Below are 23,235 nucleotides of genomic sequence, written 5' to 3' on the forward strand. Positions count from 1 at the left end.
TTCCAGAAAATGTACATTGGCCCTCATGGAACTGGATGAAACTGCCAGGAGCTAGCTTCAGCCCACCACTGGCCCAGCTCACTCCTGTACAACCCAAGTCCACATAGGAAGAAAAGCTTCTAGGCAGGTTGGGGTGAGGATGAATTTAATATCTTTTAGTATTACAATATATTCTTAAAAAAGGGTGCAGGTAAAGAGGACACTGTAGATTCTGTACATATATGAGCCTTATTTGTCTTCTGCAGCAGCTGGTGAGTGGTCTTGGCATGAAGGTTGACATGTCCTGGGGAGGTGGTCACAGCTCCTCAGTTGGTGGCAATAGGAGTGGATGGGAAGCGCCTGTACCCACCTGGAGAGCGTCGTCCTTCTACTCCCTGGACAAACTTACATTTGGGGAAGTTTGCCGCTGCTGAGAAGGGATGTGTTGGCTGGACTGTGAATCTTGCATTGTGCACAAGGTTACCTGGAGCAGTGGGGCCACAGGCAGCAGGAAGGGTGGGGCAGTACTGGGGTAGATAGACATCATCTAACACTGAGGACCCCCGCTGGGCACCAGTCACTTCCTGCTCAGTCACCCACAGTGGTCCGTGGTCCAAGGCACTGTTGAAATCTGGTTACAAAGACATACAGCACCAGAGCCACTGGCCAGATTTGGAAAATAATAAATAGAGAAGGCAAAATTCTTTGGGGTGAAATGGCTGGGCTCTGGAGAGATGCCAAATGGCTTTTCTGAGGATCCAACACGTTCTTTCAGGAACTTCCATCTTGTCTTTCCCAGTGCTTGTCCAGTCTTTATGGTGCTTGGGAAGGCAGAACACAGTCACGCCTGCTGCCTGCCCCTAGCTTGTTAGGCTGACAGCCTGGCCAGTTTGGAAGGAGATGGGAAGTGGTCCAGCTCCAGCCTCCTCACTCTCAAGACTTTGTTGGGGCAGGGGACATTAGCCACTCTTCTGAGAAGCCCTTTTGCCCTCTCGGGCTGGCTTCTTCATACTTGCTGCCCCTCTCAAATCAGTGCACATGCCCAGCTGAACCCTGTGCTTCTCCCCACCCCGAGAGTCTCATGCAGGAAATCAAGGTGGGCAGCTACAGGCCTGAACAGTCCCTGGCAATGACGCCGAGACAGGGGGTTAGATGCGATGGTCCAGGAGCTGGCAGATGGTCACCATGCAAGACTGGTCTCAAGGTGAGAGGGACCAGGTGCTCTAGACAATTAGAACCTTCGCGGAGTTGATCTTCCCTGCTCCATGTAGAACATTTGTGTAGATAGAGTAGTGCTGCCCACCTGTGCCTTTAAAAACAACTGAAGATGGACAGGAGTAAACAGGGCCAGAGGGGCCCCACACAAGCCAGGCTGAGGCGCCAAACTGGGCACGATGTAGGGGCAAAACCCTGAGGTGAGCATCCTTCAGAAGCTCTCCTCCCCCCTCCTCTCAGCCCCATCTAGGTGTCTCCCTCAGAATGCCAGTCAAATATGGCAGGTGGTTCTAGCCCTTGGGAACAGCTCCCAAGGCCAGCTGCAGCCAAGTACACGGAGCTCTGCGTGACCTCAGATGGAGCCTGAGAGACCACTGGCATGGAAGGGGCCAGCCGAGTGAGCGGGCAGTGAGGCACTTCCATGGGAGTGAAGCATTTGAGTGTTGTCTTCTGGTCAGAAACCACTGGAAACCCAGACAATGGTCAGGTTGCTTTGGGGCCCCTATGCCTGAACCTGGTAAAGCAGTGAAGGAGGGCCTTCTCAGATACCCCTTCTTACCAGAGCCATACTATAAGCTGCTGGGGAGCCAGAGTTCTGCAATCAAGAGATGAATCTGGGGACCAGAGATTAGTGGGTGGGATGGGGGTGGCTGGGAGAAGAGGAGAGACCTCAGAACCTACTCTAGAAAAAATGCAAACAACTCACTTGCTGGGTCTGATCCCTTTCTACATGCATCCTTCTGGATGCTAGAGCTATCTCACTAGAACACATAAGGCCTCTAGTCTACCCCAGATCCATGTTCCATTGACCTGTCTCTTCTGATGGGAGCCATGAGTCCCTGCTGCTGGCTCTCAGGTCCCACTCCACCACATAATGTATGGGAGTTCGGAAAGGGAATGTGATCTCCTGGATTTTAAACAGCTCTGTGCCAATGTAAGGTATGGAGAACCATGTCCTCCAGCCTGGGATTTCCTGACCAAAGCCCAGGGCCTGCCAGGGATATGAAAGCTGGTCTTAGACAATGACGGTCAGGAGAGGGAGGGTCACAGGGAGAGACAGGACGTGAATAATGTAGCGGAGAGATGAGAGAAGACCGTCCATCAGTGTGGGAGACACCTGGTCTAGCCGCACACAGGCCCTAGGACCCAGCCCAGGGCTCCCAAACCCAGCCTTCCAAATCACTTCGGTCATTGCTGCTTCTCTTCAGCTCCTGTTTCCCTATCTCCAGGCCTGCTGCTATGTGGCCAGTACCCGGTCCCCAAGTCAATAATTTAGCCTGTTTATTGCCCGCTCGCGGGTGACCTCTGGAGCCTGAGTCCCTGTTCGCTTGCGGTTGCGCTTGAACTTGCTTAAGTCCTTGTCAAAAACTTCTCCAGAACGCAAAGCTGACACCAGGTCATCGAACTCTCCACTCTCCTCCAGTGTGCCGCCTGTCAGAACCTTCCGCTGCCTCTGCCATCTCTCTTTTTCACGCTGCTCCTTCAACTGAGAGTGGAAAGGAGAGGAGACTCAGGGACTGCCAGCAGCTCTCTGGTCCTTAGCTGCTCTCCCAGCCCGAGCCTACCCCTACCCTGGACATGCTTCACCTGCCAGGGACCGCTCTGCTTCTTCTCTAGATACCCCACCATCCCCACCTTACATGGCTTTCTCTCCCCAAGGTGGGAGATGTTTCTCTTTTGAGGCTAACAGTGCCCCTAAAATGTGCCCAGCTTCTATTTAATCTCACATATTCCAAGGAGCATCCTGTCCTTCATACCCTATACTGCCACATCCTGTCCCCAGCCAGGCCCAGCCCTCACCATGGATTCCATGCGTGCCCTCCGCTCATCCTCTTCTTTCCTCCTCCTCATGGCCTCCAGGTCCTGCCGGGCCTCCAAGAAGGCCTGCAAGAAGGTATCAAAGATGCCGAAGAACTCGTCCGGCTGCATCTTACTTTCCTGTTCTCCAAAGTGTGTCAACGCCTTGGCAAACTGTAAAAGACGCAGGCAGAAGTGTGGTAAGCCCAAGCCTGCGGTCAGCTAGCTCCCAGTTGAGCCTAGTCCAAACTGCGGAATTGTAGGCATGAAGACAGAAGATTCAAACCCCAGGGTTCACCTACAAAATTCACTAGTGAGTCATTCTTTGTCCCTACCTTGTTATCTCCCCCTCCCCCCCAAAAAAACCCATGAGGCTGACCTCTGGGTTGGTGGGTTGAGTGTCCCTGATAGTCTCCCTTCATGCCACCTCGGATCAGGAGATGGTGACCTGGGGAAGGCTTAGCTAAAGTCAGGCACTGGCTGGATGGAATGGAAAGGCCCCTCACAGGCCATCTAATCATTGGGTGACTTAGTTGATGGGTGACTTACTTAGCCCTTCTGTGACTTGACTTCTTCACCTGTGAAGTGGGATCAACCTCACGGCATTATTGTGGGGTTAAATGGGGTGACAGAGTGACTGGCTGTGTCCATGAAGCAGGCACCACTCTGACTTTGAGCACTGTGTTCTCTTACCCAACTCACGCGATATTTAGGAAACATGTCCCCACGCAAAAAGTCTTCCTGGGACTAGCAGCCTGAGCTCTTTCTGGGAGTTTGCTGGAAATGCTGCCTCTCCAGCCCTACCCTGGGTCTCCTGAATAAAAGACCACACATTAAAGGTAACCCTGCACTTGGGTCCTTTTGCATCCACACAGGTAGAGTGCCAGCAAGTTCACAGCTGAGCTAGGCACTTGGGATGCTCACCCAAGTGACTGAAACCCTCTTCTCAATGTTTACTTCTGTTTAATACGACTATAAACTTTCAGCAAACCTGTATGGTAGGTGGGCGAAAAATGAGACACGTGGTGGGGATGCGGTGGGAATGCGGTGGGGATGGGGTAGAGTTGGAGTGGAGTGAGGCTAGGTTGGGGCTGGGGGCCTGGAGTAGGGATGGGGTGGGACTGAGATGGGAATGGGGTGGGGCTAGGTTGGGTTTTGTGGGTACCTGGGTGAGGATGCTGTGGGGGCGGGGTGGGGCTAGGCTGGGTTTGGGAGTGTCTGGGGGTGGGGATGGGGTGGGACTGGGGTGAGGATAAGGTAGGACTGGGGTGGGGCTCATTCAGTCAAGTGCTTGCCATGCAAGGGCAATGACCTGAGTCATTGATCCCAGCCAGGGTTTGGTGACGTGATCTCAGCACTGGGGAGGAGGATGCAAGAGGATCTCTGAAACTTGCTGGCCAACCAGTCTAGCCTAATTATTGAGACCCAGGTCCTAATGAGACCCTGTTTCAAAAACTAAGGCCTTTGGCTCCTAAGGAATGACACCCGAGGTTGACCTCTGGTCTCCCATGCAGGTGTACAAAAGCACACACACAAACACAACAATCAAACTGAAAACAGTGCTTCTGCTGCTTGGGTACCTAAACAGTGAACGCTGGTCTCTGCAGAATGAGGTTGTCTTTGGTTACCTTGGAGGCAGAGGAGATGGGATTTCTCTAGGCTCTGAGGCACTGGGTTTTTCCCAGACCAGGTGGGAATCAGGCCTAGGCAATGATGAGTTGAGGAGCAATGGGGAGTGTGGGGGGGTTCTGGGCCACCTTTACCTTATCCCTGGCCTCATTGAGCTGGTCCTCCAGCTCTGAGAAACTGAAGCTGGACACTGTGATGAAGTCAGTCATGACAGGAACAAATTTGTCATTGGGGTCCCGTGCCTGGCACTTTTGATATTCCAACTCCTGGGAAGGGAAAAAAAAGCACAATTTAGACAGAAAGCATCCAGGGGCCACCATGCTCCTTGTTAGCCACAGGACATTGCACATGCCTTCGGAAAAGGTGAACCTGGGTTCACAGTCCTGAAGGCAATGCTGCCTCTGAGAGTTGCTGGTCTGGGCAGGTGTTTATATCCTTCCCTAACCCATCACCACCACCACCATCCTTTCTGGAATGGCGATTGAGTGAATCGGGGGCAAGTAGTATTGTCTGGGAAATCTTGCTGCTGAGCTGTGATCCACACTCTAAGTAGCGCTTTCCAGAACCATCAAGATGGAAGCCATCACACCCATGGTAGCAACATAAGAAGGTTCCTAACTTTAGCCTGACTTGATTCTCCTCTTACCCTCCCCCTTCCTTCTTGGGAATTCTGGGAAAAGTCTCTAGTTTCCAGGTGTGAGGGACAAAGAGTTAAAGATGTCTCAGAGAGTGCATCAGCTATGAAGGTGTGAGAACAGCAATGGTAGTAACAGGATCAGAGACCCAGTGCTGGGATCCAGTGTCTGTGTCCTTTCAATATGCCAGTACTGAAATCCTAACCCCTAAGGCAAAGCAAGGAGGTGGATCCAAAGGTGCATCCAAAGGTTTGACACTATGGCATGATGTTGTTATCTACAAAGTGCACACTTGAGAAGTACACGACCAGGTTATGAAAAGATAATTTTAAAAACCCATAATGTCTTAAGTAAGTTTGTGAGCTTGTGCCAGGCCCCATTCACAGCTCTCCTGAAGCTCATGTGACCTACAGGCCATGGGTTGGACACTCCTGTCAAGTGACTAGGTCATAAGAGCACTGTCTTTGTATAGTGGTCCTATCGGTGAGTCCCAGGGAGTTTGTCCTTTCTGTCAGGTAAGCACACAGTGAGAAGGTCCCACCCATGAGGACCAGGCCCTTAGGACATCAGACCTGTCAACCCTTTGATCTTGAATGGTCCACCATGCCACATTCTAAGAGGTAAATGTCTTGTTTAGCAAAGCCACCCTTTGATGGACTTGTTTAGCCATCTCAAAAGACTAAGATGCCTAAATTCTCATCAATGAGTGGATGAGCCCTCAGGGCCTCCACTAGTTCAGGCATGAAGGGAAGAGGTGTAAGATAGGATCTCATGAGGCTGGCCATCCCCACTGCCACACTGCTGTATGCCTCCCATAGTCAGCTCAGCCCCTGCACTCACTGTGGTCAAACCTGAGCAGGTGACATAGAGTCTCTGTCAGGGTCTAAATGTAAACCCCAAGAAGGTGGATCACGTTTTCCTGAAGGCTCTGTCCACTGTGCGGCTGTCCCACCTTCTTATCCAGGAGCCCCAGGTCATCGAAGTGTATCACACAGGGTTTCTGCTGTCTGAGATGTGGCAGCAGGGGACACGGGACCCAGTGGTGGCAGCAACACTGGCTTCTCCACAAAAGCCTCCATGAAAGTTCAGCAAGCTCACTTACCACCTCCACTGCTTGGAGGCCCCTCCTGAGATTGCCCACCTCCTTCTCCAGCTCTGCCAAGCTGTGGGGAGATAGGAGAGGAAAGACACCATCAGCTCTGGGTGTGAGGAGCCAAGGATGGCTCAGAGAGAGGGCAGCTTGAAGCACGGCAACATTACGTTCCAGCCCCTCTTAGCCTGCTGATCACCTCCAGCGGATCACCTCGCTGTGTGCCTGTTGGTGTCTATAATGTATCAGAGTGAAAGCTCTGCTCCATGGATCCTTCCAAATGTTGTGTGTGTGTGTGTGTGTGTGTGTGTGAGAGAGAGAGAGAGAGAGAGAGAGAGAGAGAGAGAGAGAGAGAGAGAGAGAGAAAGAGAGAGAGAGAGAAGTGCAGGTGCACATGTGTGTGCTCACGCACGCATGTGGAAGTCAATAGACAACTTCAGGTGTCTCCGTAGGACCTGTCCATCTTGGTTTTGTTTGTTTGTTTGCTTGCTTGCTTGGGTTTTAGATACAGCACTCAGACCACAGTGCTACCTGCTGCACTATCTCCCAAGCCCTATCAAAAACATCCTCATGTTAGCATCTGACTTGGTTCATTTCTTCCTGTGACCTTCATGGTGTTCATCGTCATTTAACAGGGTTGGTGGTAGAGGTGAATGTGGAAAGACATGATAAGGTCGGTCCTGAGGGTGGCCCCTGAGATGGCACTGTGGCTGTTAGCCTGGGATGCCGCTGTCACACTGTGGTGTAGCAGATGTTTACCAGATCTGGCACCATGCTCCTGAATTTCCAATTCTCCAGAGCCACGTGTCAAATACACTTCTAATTTTTAGAGTTACCAAATCTCAGTGGTTTGTTAGAGCACAGAATATCTTACACAGTGGCACTGAGTACCTGTTAGCTTTAGCATTTCTGGCTTCCCAAGACCCCAGATTTAGTCTAACAACCTTAGCAAGTGTTGTGGATGCCCTGCCCGTTACAGTTCAAGGAAGGTCCCCATTCTTCCAACACCAGGCTATTAAATATATGCTTAGTTTTTAATTTATTTTATGTGTGTGTGTGTTTTACACCATATGCATTCCTGGTGCCCGAGGAGGCCAGAAGAGAACATTGGATCCCCTGGAACTGAAGTTACAGATGTTTGTGAGCCGCCATGGGGTGCCGGGATTTGAACTGGGGTCCTCTGGAATTACAGGTGGTGCTGTTAACCACTGAGTCATCTCTCTAGCCCCTAGCCAAGTGGTCTTTATTCTGAGTTGGCCCCCTCTGCTTGTTAGAGTTATGCTCACACCCCAGGACACTCAGCCAGTGTGCTGCATGGCTATCCCCCTCCCCCACCCCGCAATAAGCAGAGAAGGTGTTTTCATGTTAGGCTTAAGTTTTGTCTGCCCACAGTGCAGCTGGCGCTGGCTCGATGCATCTGTTGCAGGCTTTATTTTTATACACAGCTTACTTCCTCATTCTTCTGGTATTTTCCAGAAGCACCTCTGAAATAAGATGATTGGCACCTCAGAGAGCAAGCTGTCTCTGGTTCTTCTAAAAGCATACCAAGACACTGCCCATTGCCAGTGTCCTCTCAAGTGAGGGAAGCCACAAGTGTGGTCACAGGCCAAGAAAGCACGGAGGGGCTGCTTACTTGACTTTGGCGGCTTCTGATAGGTGCCGCAGCTCCGCGGGCATGTTTAGGATGTCAGGGAAGTGCTTCTCCAGGATCATGATCAGGTAATGAAGCAGAGAGATGTTCCTGTGGGTGACAGATGTGTCAGGAGAGGGGTGATGAAACCAGACGTAGTGTAACGGGAGGAAAAAACAAAGAAGGGGCTGGAGAGATGTTCAGCAGTTACGGGGCTTTCTGCTCTGCCAGAGGACCTGAGTTTGGTTCTGAGCATCCGCAAATGCTGAAACTTCAGTGCCAGGGGATCCAGTGTCCTCTGCTGGTCCCACAGGCAACTACACACACACACACACACACACACACACACACACACACACACACACACACACCACACACCACACACACCACATACACACACACACACCACACACACCACATACACACACACACACCACACCACATACACCACATACACACACACACTACATACATACACCACACACACCACATACACACACACCACACCACACCCCCCCACACCACCCCAAACTAAAATAATTCTTTACAATATTTTAAACATGGACAAGGAAGCTGGAATGGAGAGAGAGCAGAAGGTTAGAGGGGTGAGACAGGGCGGAGGAGCCCCCAGTTCTCACCTGTCAATACTGGACTTCGTGTCAGCAATCTTGTTGAGACTGGCTACCCGGAACCCGTAGGCACCCCCGCGCTGCCCCTTGTTCATGAAGTTACCGATGGCTAGGACCACCTCCAGCATCTGCTTCAGACGCTTGCTGAGGGTCAGCTCCCTGGAGGCCAGCAGGATGGCTGGGAGAAGAGAGACAGCTCAGGACGCTGCACAGACTGAGCCAGGACAGCAGGGCTCCTGGCTTCCCAGAAGGATTATGGAAGGGGCTACCTTTTCAACTCTTGGATAGCAACTACACATTCTCTTCAGGACAACACTAGTCTATCCTCACAGTAGATCGCCTCTAGAATCATCGAAACTATCTCATCATACACACAAAGATTATTATCATTTTTTATGAATACATGCTTAGATATGGCAGTTTTATTTTTTCTAGACCTGACCAATGTTGTGCTTCTTGGAGCTTTTATTATGGGATGTTTTGACACATTTTGAAATTCTGTATTGTATGTGTGTGTGTATGTTCACATGGGTGCACGTATGTATGTATTCATGTGCAGGTATACGTGGAGGTCAGAGGTCAGCCTCAGGTACCATCCTCAGATGATGCTTTGGGTCTGAGATAGCTGGAAGAAGATCAAACCACTTGGTGATCTCTGGCTTTGTGGATGGGAGATTCCTGAAGGTGCTTGTTATAAAAATAAAATGAAGCCTTTGAGGCTTGGAAGATGATGCCCCATTGGGTGGGACAGTCATTATGAAAGTAAGAGGACTCAAGTTCAAATCCTCAGCACCTACAAAAAATACAGGTATAACTATATGTAGGGCTGTAACCCCAGTGCTGGAGAAAGAGGGGAACCACAGACAAGAGAATCCTGGCCATCCAATCTAGCCCAAGCAAGAAGCCAAGATGGAGAGAGATGGACATCTGATGCCCTCCTCTGGCCTCTGCATGCATGTACATGGATGTGCACTGTGCACACATGTGTGCACATGCCACACACACAACAAACACATATCACCTATAAAGGAAAACTCCAGGGCAAAAGTTTGTAGAAATTTTCAGTCAGTTAAAAATGTGGAGAAGATATTATAAAATGAGAAGTGAGAAGTGTCCACATAGCCTTTAGATCACACATTCTATGAGCTAACACACCCTGTCATGCCTGCTTATTTAGGTTGTTCCCAGTGCATGCACGCATGTGTCTGTGTGCATGTGCATGCATTTGTGTAGAAGCCGGAGACTGCCTTTCAGTGTGACTGCTTTGGGGTCACCCACATGCCTGTCGGTAACCACTCATTGGCTTCCAAGGGGGAACTTCAGTGCACTCGAACTTTGGTCGGTCACTGGGGCCTTAGAAAGTGGGAGGACAGACACTGCCTTGATCAACAGCTCCACCACCCCAGGGGCAGTGCAATTCTTAAGACGTAAGCAAAAATAAAAAAATAAAAATCACTCAGCACATTATTCCATTTATAGAAAACTGAAATTAGAAAAATTCATCCAAACATCATGATAACTCTGAAGAGGAGAGAGGATGCTCACTTGGCGGGGTGACATTTCTAATGTCGGGAGAGGCATGTGAAGAAGGCTGGAGCCAGGCGGTGGTGGTGGTACCTCCTTTAGCCCCAGCACTCGAGAGGCAGGTGGATCTCTGAGGTCAAGGCCAGTCTGGTCTACAGAATGTGTTTGAGGACTGTTAGGCTATGAAGAGAGACCCTGTCTCAAAGGGGACTGTGGCTTGGCTGAAGAAATGGCTCAGCCATGAAGGCTAAGGCTCACAACCAAAGGACAAGAAGGGACGCATGGCTTGGAAATATTCAGTTTCTTACCATGGCCAGGATGGGGATCACTCCCCAACTGTCCAGTGGGAACAGCTGTAATGATTTGTGGGCCCCTCTGTGTATTGCCATATTTCAGCAAAAAGTTTATTTTCAAAAAGGCAAACAAAATGGGCAGAAGTGGCCCAATCTTTAATCCCAGCACTAGGGAGACAGAGGCAGCAGATCTCTGAGTTCAAAGCCAGTCTGGTCTACAAAGTGAGTACCAGGACAGCCAAGTCTATACAGAGAAATCTTGTCTCGGACGGGGGGGGGGGGGGGAGTGAAGAAAGAAAGAAAAAGAAAAGAAAACTTACTTGCAGAAGTCCTCAGTTACTTATATTACTAGGGAGAATTTTCTAAGGTTGGTGGGCTGTTTGAAAAAAAAATCTATAAAGGAATATCCTTTAAAAATGCTAAAAATGTTGACAAAACAGAAAATGATCAGAGTTGAAAGGAAATCAGAGGCGATGAGAAATCTCCCGTCCGTGATGCTGGCATTTCGGAGCATCCACGAGAATAATATGTTCATGAATACATTCATAAGAATATTACATTTACAGTCACATTCATCCGGGCTATATTTAGTGAACCTACTGGTAATGAGAATTGGTAAATTTAGTATACTCAGCAATGAATGTATTCATAGGGAGATATATTCAAAGCAAAACTGGGAAATTTGTCAAACTTGGTAAAATGCCCCCAAGTAATTTCACTGGAGCCCTGTCTGGGGGAGGGGAGGGTGGGTGTCAGCCCTGAGGTAACTTCACCTGGAGCCCTGTCTGGAGGAGGGGAGGGTGGGTGTCAGCCCTGAAGTAACTTCACTGGAGCCCTGTCTGGGGGAGGGGAGGGTGGGTGTCAGCCTGAGGTAACTTCACCTGGAGCCCTGTCTGGGGGAAGGGAGGGTGAGTGTCAGCCCTGAAGTAACTTCACTGGAGCCCTGTCTGGGGGAGGGGAGGGTGGGTGTCAGCCCTGAAGTAACTTCACTGGAGCCCTGTCTGGGGGTGGGGAGGGTGGGTGTCAGCCTGAGGTAACTTCACCTGGAGCCCTGTCTGGGGGAGGGGAGGGTGGGTGTCAGCCCTGAGGTAACTTCACTGGAGCCCTGTCTGGGGGGGGGGTGTCAATGGCTCCACAGCCAGCTGAGGTAGCTCGATCTTAGCTATTTAAGGAGTACTTCTGGAAGAGCTAGAAGGGGGAATAAATATGGAGTCCCGTGCCAAACAGCCAAGCACACTGACAGGATCGTGTGTGTAGATGCCTTCAGACAACTCCCCAGCCTGGCTCAAAGCCCCTCAGGGACAGCAGCCACCCATAGTGGAGGGCATATACAAACCTCAGCTATAGTCTGTGGCATCCCTGCAGATGTTCTCGCCAGCATGTCTCTTTCTATGTAGCTTGATACTAAAGAGAGGCTACATGGAGCATCCTGGCTGAGCCTGGCTGAGCCTTAGAGCTTGGGTACGTCCCCTTGGAGTACCTAACAGTCGAAGATGACACCTTCCCAGTGCCCAAGCCACTCTGCTTCCATGGTTCCAAATGGCCACTCAGGTTTGCTCCACTGATCTAAGAGGCATAAATAGTCGAGCACCAACACCTTGGTCCCCAAAGTACTTTGCAATAGGAAGAGAGTGGAGATGAAAAAGCCTTGCCCGTCACAGGGGCAAGGACATACCCCAGATGGATAATCTGTTCTTTGTCACTGTCTGAAGGTCCCTTGTTGCATGTACCCATGTGCACAGACTGAACACCACTGCCTTTATCTCTCCAAACTCCTATTCCAGAAATCCTACCTGCTCTCAACCTGCTCTCTGAACTAGGCATCTCAGAGAGTGTCCAGCAGGGGGCACCCATGCTCTGCTATGTCTCCAGCCTGGCACCCTGAGCATCCAAGATGGTTTCTTGTTCTTCCTGCACTATAAGTCTTCTCCTTACCCCCAAGTGAGCCCCCAACCAGTTTCTCCTGCGTCTGCCTTGCTGGGTGCACATTTCTGCCCACCATCCTGCCCCCATCCTTTCTCACAACTCCTTCGTCCTGTTTATCTGCCTCCCCCACAGGCAGCCCCAAGGATTTGCTCTCTGATTAGTGATGAAGGAAGGGACCAGTTAGGAGGGCAGCAAGCATCTACATGTCCTCAGAACTCCTCACGAGTCTCAGAAATGGCAATCTGGAGGAGGCCTGCATCACCCAGACTCTGTATCAAGCTGGATACGTCTAGGTTCTATGTGGTTGCCTTTGCTCTGATGAGCTCATACAGCAAATACACCCAGTAGACTTTGTGAACTTGGTGCTTCTCAAATAGGAAATGGTGGTGAGTCTGCATGCCAGGCTCCAAGAAGAGTGCTGGCTCCATTCCTATTTCCTGGTCCTTCCTGTCACAAGTCGGGACAGAAGTCAACAGCTGTCCCACACCAGGGAGTCAATGCTGAGGAAGAGGGGAACATCATATGGTTGGCACTTAAGCCAACATAAACGATGTGGGAGTGTCATCTATCTATCTGTTGCTTTCATTGGTTAATTAATAAAGAAACTGCTTGGCCTTTGATAGGCCAGCCCTTAGGTGGGTGGAGTAGACAGAACAGAATTCTGGGAGAAAGAAAGCAGATTCAGGCAGTCGCCATAGCTCTCTTCTCCGAGATGGATGCAGGTTAAGAATATTCCCGGTAAGACACCACCTTGTGGTGCTACACTCATTAGAAATGGTTTAATCAAGATGTGAGAGTTAGCCAGTAAGAAGCTAGAGCTAATGGGTCAAGCAGTGTTTAAAAGAACACGATTTGTGTGTTGTTATTTCGGGTATAAAGCTAGCCATGTGGGCGGCCGGGCGCCAGGAACGCAGCCTGCTGCTCTTCACTACACATAAACAAAAGCATTTCCCTATAATAATTATATTTCTAGTTGGTGGTGCATTCCTGCAATCCCATCACTTGGAAGGTGGAGGCAAGGAGATTAGGAGTTCAAGACTAGCGTCAGTTACATAGTAAACTGGAGGCTAGCCTAGGCCACATGAAACCCTGCTGAAAATACAAATGTTGTAGTTATTCTTAACTTGGGTATGTCTCTGGGGTCAGGGTAAGGCAGAAATTTCCCTCTGTGCCACTGCCACTAGTTAATCCCGAGTCTTGTCCCCACTTCAGGTGCTCACCACAGGCCCCAGCCCTACCTTCAACTTTGGGCTTGGCCTCTGCCAGCCGTTCCTGGAATTTCTTCTTGAAGAAGAGGGCCTGGAGTCGCTGCTGGTAGTGGTCAATCCTACGGACAGGGCAGGCTATGTCACAGGCGGACCCATGACTCCAAGACAGCTTTAGCCTCCTCTTAGGCCATCCTTCACTCCCCTTTCTTGGCAGAGCTGACACCTGACCCCTGCTCCTCCTGCTAGCCCAGTGCCCCACTGGCCTAGCTGGGCCCTGAGTCTCCTCCCTCCTGCTGCACCCAGTGCCCATCTGACCTGCTCATTTCATAGAGGAAGCGGTCTGCGCGCGCCATCCGCTCAATCTCGTGCTTGTGCTCCTCGAGGAGGTCGATGTCGCTCTTCTCTGGGATGAACTTGAGGAGCTGTAAAGAGCAGGTGAGGTCAGGAGCGAAGCTGTTGAGCAGTGCACACAGTGTGAGGATGGAGACGCTCATGCGTTGCCTCTGCTCAATAGTGGGAGGGCCTGCTGGTGCAGGGGGATTAAGAGTTCAAAGACAGCCTGGGCTCCCTTCCAATCTCAAGGCAAGCTTGAGCTACCTAGAGAGTTGAGGCCAATCTACTATATACATCAGTTTTGAGGTCAGCCGGGCTACAGAGCGAGCTCAGGTCTTTTCTCCAAGTGCGCCATGTGGGTGCAGTGCCTGCAGTGACCAGTAGAGGGAAGCAGATCCCCTGGAACTAGAGTCACCCAGCATTGTGTGGGTGCTGGGAACTAAACATCTGTAAGTGCTCTTAACCCCTGAGTCACCTCTCCAGTCTTGGTGCTACGGTTTGAAAGTGTCCCTCTGCAGTTCACATATGGAAACTTCCCCATTAATGACATCAGGCAGTAGAGCCTTTGGGTGGGGTGAGATGAGGTCGCAAGGGTGGGGTCCTAGTAGTGGCATTAGTGGCCTGATAAGAGAAGTCGAAGCTATGGCATCTTCTCTGTCTCCTCCCATGATGCCCTCTACCATGCTTTGATCTCTCACCAGGCATCAAGTAGACACAGCACCCTGCTCTTGGACTTCCCAGCCTCCAGAGCCATGAGCTAAGTAACTCGTACAGATTAACGGGTCTTGGGGATTTTGTCACAGTCCCAGTGCTTAATTTGCATGTGGCTTCTGCTCAGCATCACATCTAAGACTGGCCCATGCTGTACATCACTAGACTGCATTTGCTGCTCAGTAGCGTTCCACTGAAGGGATGCACCACAGTCTGTCTGCCCACTATCTTGTTGATGCTCAGGTGGGAGGTTTAGTGAATTCAGTAAAGTTGCTATAGCTCAGCTTCTAAACTGTGGCTTTCGCCACTTGGTTTATCTGCAGCGCTCTTGACTGCAAACACATGCCATTTGTTCTCTGTCTGCCTGGAAGACACCGGGCATGTTATCATCCAAGGGAAAAAAATGTGTCTTTGGATCGACGCTGGCTCTTTTTCTTCTCCTTTCAGATTTTAAATTTATTCTAATTTCTGTGTATGGGTGTTTTGTCTGCATGTATGTCTGTGTACCACCTGTGCACCTGGTGCCCACAGAGGTGAAAAAAGGAGCCACAGCCCCTGAAACTGGAGTTATAGGTGGCTGTGAGCTGGAACATGGATGCTAGGAAATGGACCTGTGTCTTCTGCAAGGGCATCTCTCCAGCTGCCCTGTTTCTCTGTTGAGATAGCCGCATGAAACCCAGGCTGGCCTCAAACCGCGGTTCTGAGATCATAGATGTATACCACCACACTCAGTCTGGGGATGGCACCCAGGAAGTCATGCGTACTTTACAACAGCATTCTTCATTTTAACAAAGTCCAGTCAGCTGCATGCCTGTTTGCCGTTGCCAGGTCCTTAAAGGACACACTGATTAAAGTGGAAGGGAGCTGAGGAGGAAATGACCATTGAGACCTTGCAGGGGCCACAGACTTCTCTGGCAGCTTGTTCTAGAGGAAAGCCTAGTCCAGGGAAGTTTCTAGAAAGCTCAGTGCTTCCAGCTTCATGTCTACCCAAGGATTTCAGCCTTTCTGGTCTGGAGTAGAAAGTATGGCTGCCCAGGCTGAGCTCCTCTCACCCTCCAACGCTCCTCACCTGCTCCAGCATATCCTTAGCAAGGTCTTCTTGTTCATCCATCCTCAAGATGGCCTGCCGTATCTCCTCGTTAGAAAGTTTCAACCTGCGACCAACACACTCTGAGCAGCATGGCCTGGCCCTCACCTCCTCTCCAGCCCCAGCGCAAACCCTCCCTCCTCCCTCCTCCCTCCTCCCTCCTCCACACAGCCTTCTCAGGCCAGTTTCATAATAGAGTCTGATATTAATAAAGAGGAAGTCCGATGCACTCCATATGTCCAATAACAAGTGTTTTAGTTCTCATCAAAGCCCGAGTCCCTGATGTCTTGCTTGAGCTTTGTCAGTGCTGATGAGACACGTGGGATTAAAATGGACAGGCAGAGGCATTCTGGCAGCCATTTTCCTCCCCCACCCCTCCCTCCAGCCTCAGACATCTTCAGCATCTCCATGGGAGGACAGAGTGGGGTGTCAGAACTCTGGGAGAAGTCTCGCTCTTGCATCTCTGACAATGCCCAGTTCCTAGCCAGCTCCCATCAGCCTTCCAGGGACCCCTGCTCACCACCTACACGGTCTTCCACCCTCCCATGTTCACACCCACCGAGAACCCTAGGGAAACAGCCCTCCTCCACTACTCAGTGGCAGAAACTCGGGCCAGGGAACTTGTGGGAGGGCAGAGGGGGCAGATGTCCCAGAGGAGGCTGTAGGCGGCACTAAGAATAGAGCTTGGGGCGGTGCCCCTGACCCTGCCTGGGGGAGGCCCCCACACAGAAGCCTTGCTGTTAATACAGATACTGCTTGTTTGTTCCACAGCCCAGGGAAATGCTTGCAGACTGAGATCATGCTGCTCCCAGGCCTCAGCTGAGTGGGCCCTCCGTGGGCTTAGAGCAGCTCTGCTGACAGATGCTCACTGTCACTCCTGATACGTCAGGAGCCTCAAGGCCAGGCCAGTTTCCTGTCTGAAGAAACTCATGCTACTGCTCAACATGGGCCTGCAGGACAGTCTAGACTAGCATCCACTCCCCCCGCTCCTCTGGGCAAGCAGAGAGGCCAGGCCAGCATCAGCACGGTTCCTCTGCCACCTTCCCCAGGCCTGCAGCTCAACCATAATGTGCGCTGTTTTGCAATGCTCTGGATGAGCCCAGGTCTGGTGCGTGCTGGGCAGTCAGGCAAGCACTCTACCACAGAGTGATCCGAATCTCGGCCCCTTCACTACCCATTTTGGGCTTCTGCTTGGGGGCACCCATCTCTGCTACAGGTAAGCACTTACTTGGAGAGAAGAATAATACAGTTCTGGGCCCTCCGGCCATCAATGACCGACAGCTCTTTGACCTTTCGGGAGGCTAGGTAGATGTCCTCCGTGGAGCCCAGTTCTTTCTGCAAATGATGAGTGAAACAGGAAGCACTGAAGTGGGCGCTCCCAGTCTCCTTGCCCACCTCCCCGATCCTCCCTTCTTTCGGTGTGGGGATTCCCCTGATCCAGTGGACAGAGAGGCAGCCTGCACACCACCAACTCTTATGAGAGATCTAGGGTAGCCTGGGCTAAGAAGGGTGGAGGATAGCAAAGCCCCCCCACAAGCTCAGCCTCTCTCAGAAAGCCAGGAAAGGAGCCATGCAAATGGAAGCTGTGATTGATCTCTGTGTCCTCAGGCAGTATGGTGTTGCCTCTCATACCCCACCCCCACCCGGAGCCTCCTGAAACTTATAAGGAGAAGCTGATCCCAGCCCCAATAGGCCACAGTCTCTGACTCTGGAGACTTTTAGCCTATCTCAATATGCCACGGCTGAAGGGTTTTACAAGGTCACATGGGAAAACAAAGGCAGAATCCATACTGAATTCACTTCTGGGATGCCAATAGGCAAAATCAATGCTCCCAAGCTTCCTCCTGCTGGACTTCCCTGGCCAGGGACTCAGCCTGTTAACACACAGCTATGACTCTAGGGGCCTTCCCAGAGCACATGTTCCGAGGCACACAACTCCAGGGCCTGCCTTCCCGGCACGCCGGTCTCTGTGGGGTTTCCCTCTGGAGTTGTGCAGCACCCGACATGTGTAGCCATGCCGGAAAGCCTTGCCTTGGGACTGGCAGGGGACACAAGAGCCCTAGAAGCATTCTCCGTTCTGCGAACATTCGCCTCCGCGGCTGGCAGAGGTCTGCTTGGAGTCCCTCCATCTCTCACGTTTCCTCTCTCTCTCTGGGGACCCTCCTGCACGCCACCCTACATGGATGAGCAATAAAGGCTGAAGGCAGTGCAGGCAAGCCTGCTCTTATGGCCCCACTTCCTGGCGGCAGCCGGGGACAGTGGGAGAGAGACAGAAAGAAGGTCCAGAGCCCTGAGAGCGGCTCACCTGCTGACAGCCATGTTAGTTATTAGCTCCCAGGCAGGCAGCAGCCACAGCCACCAGAGGATTAAACATGCACAATGTTAGCCAACAGCCTGGGGACTCAGAAACACCAAGACAAATGTGGGTGTCCTTGGTACCCATTCTGTCCACTGTGTCCCAGGAACAGGAAGCAGGAACACAGAAAGAGTCGTGAACTGCTCAAGGCAGGCATGCCCTTAGAGAAGCTGGGCAAGGAACCCCCAGGCAGCCCGCCAGTCTGGGGCCAGGGGGGTGCCCAGTTGAACCACGTATCCCCCAAATATGAGAACGGGGACCCCAAGCTTTGAGCACTAGTTCTTTCTTTGCCTCTGTTAGGAACCTGCTGAGAGGACAGAAGGTGCTCCTCCCCACCAGGTAAGTTCCTCTTCATCAGGACATGGACTCGAACCAGAAGTTTATGAAGTTCCTGATCTCCTGAGGCAGGAGAAGCCAGCAATCTTAAATTTGCCCCCTTCCTTGGCCTATCTGATATCTAAGGGGACCGAGGAGCACAGCTTGTCCTGTGTCTTTCTTCCTGACACTGATGGACTGATGGACAAGCTCAGAGCCTACCTAGGACATAGAGGGGACTCGGGGCCTTCTCTGCCACATGGCTCAAGGCCCTAAGGTACAGAGAGAGACCCACATTTAAATCAAATCAATAATCGTTTGCTTTATCTGGAAAAGACAGGCCAGATGTTACCTCCACACCACTCCTTTGGCCAGGCCCCTTGAGACCTTGACCCTGACTGCCCTGGGAAGTGTCATCTCCAGGTATAGACTTGGCAGAAAGTAAAGTAGGCTGGATGCAGGCCTCAGTACCTAGCCGCCAAACAGGGCTCCGGGCCCCTGGGTATACAAGAAGTCCTTGAGCCAGAGTCCTGGGCCAAGCAGAGATGAAGGAATGGATGTGTAAACCTTAGAACACACAGGGAAAGCAAGGGCCATAGAGCCCCTGAGCTGTTCATCATCAAGCAGACCTGGGGGAGGCCCCCAGGCATGATAGCTGCACTCAAATTCCAGAGCCCCACTGTCTTCAGAGTTGCTTAGTATTGGAAGATGCGGGCTGACCCCCGGAAGTCCCTACAAGTGCTTGTCATTTTAGACCAGCTTCTGACTGTAAGCCAACCCCTTCCATTCTCTGTGGACAGAGAATTGGATATGGATAGAGACTCAACAGAGCAGAGCCGGCCTTCAGGCCCAGCTCTAGTCTTGATTCCTGGAAGGGGCATGGAGCAGCATCCATCACCTTCCCTACAGCCTTAGCATCTCTGAAGGTAAGGGTGTGTGTGTGTGTATGTGTGTGTGTGTGTGTGTGTGTACATATGTATGGGAGTGCTTGTGTAACTGGAAGTGTGCATGTGCATGTGTGTATGAATGTGCATGTGCCTATACGTGTGAATGAGTGTGTATGCCTGTGTGTGGGAGTGAGGGGGGCTGTGGGGGGGTGTATGTGAGAGTGCGCATGTTTGTGTGAGTATGTGTGAATGTGTATGTGCCTATATGTGTGGGTGAGTGTGTGTTCCTATATGTGTGCTGTGTGAGTGTGTGCATTGTATGAGTGTGTGTATAAGGAACGATGGAAAGAGTAGGTTGAAAGCTATGTCAGTCACTAGGTATAGTCTATAATTCTCAATTAAACAGAAGAGTGTTCAACAGAGGTCAAGTTCGAGGGTCTACTTCCATTAAGGCAAAAGTACCATTCCCTCCCTAGAAAAGGAGGTGCTGACCCCTCACTGGCCTGTGTACTCTTGTTTATTTCTATGCCCTCGGCAGGAACATGGAACCTTATTACCAATAAAGTTATTCTGCATACCTGTGAGGAAGGAAAATAAAGGAGAGACAGAGAGGAAAAGTGTGTGTGTGTGTGTGTGTGTGTGTGTGTGTGTGTGTGTGTGTGAAGATTGAAAGTAAAGATCCAAGAGACCAGAGGGTACAGTCTTACCTGGTGCCTCTGATAAGCAGAGAACATTTTTTCAAAATCTTCCAGATCCAGAATTCGAAATACCTTCATGTCATCAATCTCATTCCACACGGTACCAGAGACACGCTCCTAAGAGTCAGGGTAAGAAGAACCCATGGTTGATCCCGCTTCTCCATGACAGAGAGGCCAATACTCCCCTAACCCCACCTATCCCCAACGGCAGACCGAAGGCACATGTTACAATGGCTAGGCTCTCATACTTCCAGAAAGGGGTTCAAGAGCACCCCCCTTTCTCCAACCTCCCACTTCTTCAATATTCTAGAAGACAACTTCCTTCTTCTTTCTCCTTTCCACGTGAGACCACACGAATGTGTTTCAGAGTCACTGGAGTGACGGAGCACACAAATGAAAGGAGGGACCCCATGCTTCTTTCAGGACACAACACTGCTCCAAGGGCACCGTGCGGGCCAGCTCTGACTGGAGTCCCTGGGAGCACTGCGGCTTGCACACACGTGTGGGACTGTCTGCGCCTGTGCATAGAGTGCATGCCCCAGATCTGAGATGGGCATTTTCTTTCCCAGGATCTTGTTCTTACTTTCCCAGATTCCCAGAAAGTGGACACATGTCAAAAGCTGGGACGTGCTGGCCCCATGTACTGACTTTGTTCAGATCAGCAACTTGGCTCAACTTCCTGTTGCTCAGAGTCAGGGAAGGTGTCCCCATCTTTTATGATTGCAATGGACCCATAAATTTACAGTTCCAAGCTTTCTCACTTGAGGCAGTGTCCCCGATTTTTGGACACTTGTGCTGGAGTCTACAGAAGGCCAGACTTCACCAGCAACCCTGTAACATCATGCTGATGGTCCAGAGGACAGGGTCATGAAGGACAAGCATGGAACAGAGGAGCACTTCTCTCTGTGCGGCCCTTCCTCCAGGATTCCTTGTCTTGTCTGTAGCATTAGTCTATGGAACAACAATCTCCATCACCTGGTTTCATCTGTCCAAAGGCCTGTCAGGCAACCATCCTTGCACCCTTTGCAACATCTCCTCCTCAGACTTGAGACACTACCTTTCCCTCATCTCTATTTTCTTAAACTCTGAAAAGGGGAGGCTAGGCCAGAGTCAAGAGGGAGGAGACATTCCTGTGGCCTTTCGAAGGCCAGGGACCCTCGTGTGGAATGCTGGGCTGGGAAGCTCACAGCAGCAAGGGATATAGGCAACTGGCCAAAGCCAACACAGACACATTCTTTTCATGGTGGAAACAACCACCGTGTGTGTGTGTGTGTGTGTGTGTGTGTGTGTGTGTGTGTACATCTAAGAGCATATGTAGGATAGAGGAAGGGGCTAGAGAAAGAAACTGAACTCCTGGAAAGGAAGATGTGGGGAACAGAAAGAGGATGAGATGGGGAACTGGGTCAGGAAGGCAGGGAGGGGAGCTAGCTGAAGCAATGGGGGATCCGGGAACCTAGGGTCTCCTGTAGAGGGGTAGGGGTGGGGAAGAGGAGGCCCATAATAATGAAGCTTCCAGTCCTTTGTATTCTTGTGGAGTTCAGAGCAAGGATGGAGTGATGAAATAGTTGGGTATTTAACATGACAAACCAGTCATCTCAACAGTCACTGCCGTAAACATAGCCTCTTCCCCACATCTGCCAAGGATTTCAGTTCTTCATGGAAACATCGTGGGGTTTGGAGCTGAGAGAAGTAGGGCCCTTTCTCATAATCATCAGACCATAATTTCCATCATATCACCCTGCTAAATCCATCTTGGATGATAATTCTCCAGTTTAATTTTTCCAACACTGTCATCTCTAGCCTAGATTCCTGGGTCTTCTGACCCCAGGAGATAGCTGCAGAAGTCCCACATAGGCTTTTCCCAGGACTGTGCTTCACGGTGGTTCCCCCACAGGCTACCGCCTTTGGGGCCCAACAGACCCACTGACTGACATTTCTGGCCCTGCTATTATGTGATCTGTGGGCAAATGGAAGGATATTATTTCAACCCTATAGCCCAAATGGGAAACTGAGTCTCAGGGAAGTATAGTTCAACTTTGTTGACATGAGAATCATGGTGTCATACTTAGAGAACACGTGTTTTCTGCTCTGTTCACATCAGAGTGCGTCCTAAATAGTATGCTGTCAATCCTCACAACCATCCTTTGGAGGGCATTGTGGTGAACCTTTCCTCCAATTTACAGAAATACTTAAATCATCTGCCCTGTGACAAAATTAAAAGCTTGGGATTAATTGTAGGCTCTCAAATATCACTCAGTGTGCTTCTGCCCCATGGATCTAGGAAGGGTACTCCACCCTCTCTGGGTCCCAAGGGAACTGCGTAGCCTGTGTTAACACTGGATCACAGAGAAAACCCCAAGCACAAAAATCAACATCCCAACATCAGAGAAGCTGTTGTTGATCTTGCCTGTATTCACTTCTTCTACTGTTGCCGTCTGTGTGATGTGTGTTCATGGGCATCTTTGTGCCACGGCATGTGCATGTGGAGGTCAGAGGTCAACTTTATAGAGTCAGCTGCCTCCTTCCACCTTTCTGGTGGTTTCTGGGGCTGAACTCATGCCAGGAGGTTTACACAGCAAGCTACCAGTCCTTGACTGTATCTACTTAATGCCTGCCACATCCTACAATTTAATACATTTCATGGGAGGGTATGCATATGTGTGGGTGTGTGCAGGTGTATGTGGTGTATCCATGCACATGTGTGTACTGTACATGTGTAGACCAGATCAGCTGCCTGTGTTGTTTCTCAGGGGCTGTTCGCCTTCTTTATTGAGACAGGGTTTCTCACATCCTGGAACTTAAGTAAGCTGGGCTGGCTGGCAGCCAAGCCTCAAAAATCCTCCTTTCACTACCTTGTCAGGGCTTGGATCAAGCACATGCTATCATGTCCAACTTTTCTCATTTTCTTTTTTTTTCATGCACATGCTAGGAATCGAACTCAGGTCCTTGGGCTTACATGACAAGTACTGTTCCAATTGAGTTATCTATCTAGTCCTTCACATCCATTAAAGTTAATTTTACATTTATTTATTTTGGGGGAGGCACACATGCCATGACACACATATTTGAGGGCGGTTAGAAGTCAATTTCAGAGTCTGTTCTCTCCTTCCACCTTATGGGTTCCAGGGATCTGACTCAGGTTCTCAGGCCGAGCAGCAGGCATCTTTGTACACTGAATCATCTCACTGGCCCCGAACTTGCTACATTAAAAAAAATCAATTTATAAGCCACAAGTACAGGAGCTGAAACATTTTAAGCATATTAACAACTACCATGTGTTGCTTCCCACACAG

General features: G+C 50.6%; 1 protein-coding gene across 3 annotated transcripts in view; it reads right to left on the bottom strand.

The window, feature by feature from the left end:
- Positions 1–128: 128 nt before the first annotated feature.
- Daam2 (dishevelled associated activator of morphogenesis 2) overlaps positions 129–23,235 on the bottom strand; it is a 113,294-nt gene continuing 90,187 nt past the window's right edge. For all 3 annotated transcript variants that reach the window (XM_075980954.1, XM_075980955.1, XM_075980953.1), the window contains exons 15-25: positions 19,952–20,059; positions 16,915–17,021; positions 15,669–15,753; positions 13,871–13,977; positions 13,586–13,674; positions 8,614–8,782; positions 7,979–8,086; positions 6,358–6,418; positions 4,755–4,886; positions 2,995–3,165; positions 129–2,680 (exon numbers count right to left, since the gene is read on the bottom strand). In XM_075980954.1, the coding sequence (XP_075837069.1) occupies positions 2,459–2,680; positions 2,995–3,165; positions 4,755–4,886; positions 6,358–6,418; positions 7,979–8,086; positions 8,614–8,782; positions 13,586–13,674; positions 13,871–13,977; positions 15,669–15,753; positions 16,915–17,021; positions 19,952–20,059 (1,359 nt within the window). In that variant the 3' untranslated portion in view covers positions 129–2,458. The remainder of the gene's footprint in view (positions 2,681–2,994; positions 3,166–4,754; positions 4,887–6,357; positions 6,419–7,978; positions 8,087–8,613; positions 8,783–13,585; positions 13,675–13,870; positions 13,978–15,668; positions 15,754–16,914; positions 17,022–19,951; positions 20,060–23,235) is intronic.

Source organism: Microtus pennsylvanicus, chromosome 7, assembly GCF_037038515.1.
Source record: "Microtus pennsylvanicus isolate mMicPen1 chromosome 7, mMicPen1.hap1, whole genome shotgun sequence".
In the NCBI taxonomy this organism is placed as follows: domain Eukaryota; kingdom Metazoa; phylum Chordata; class Mammalia; order Rodentia; family Cricetidae; genus Microtus; species Microtus pennsylvanicus.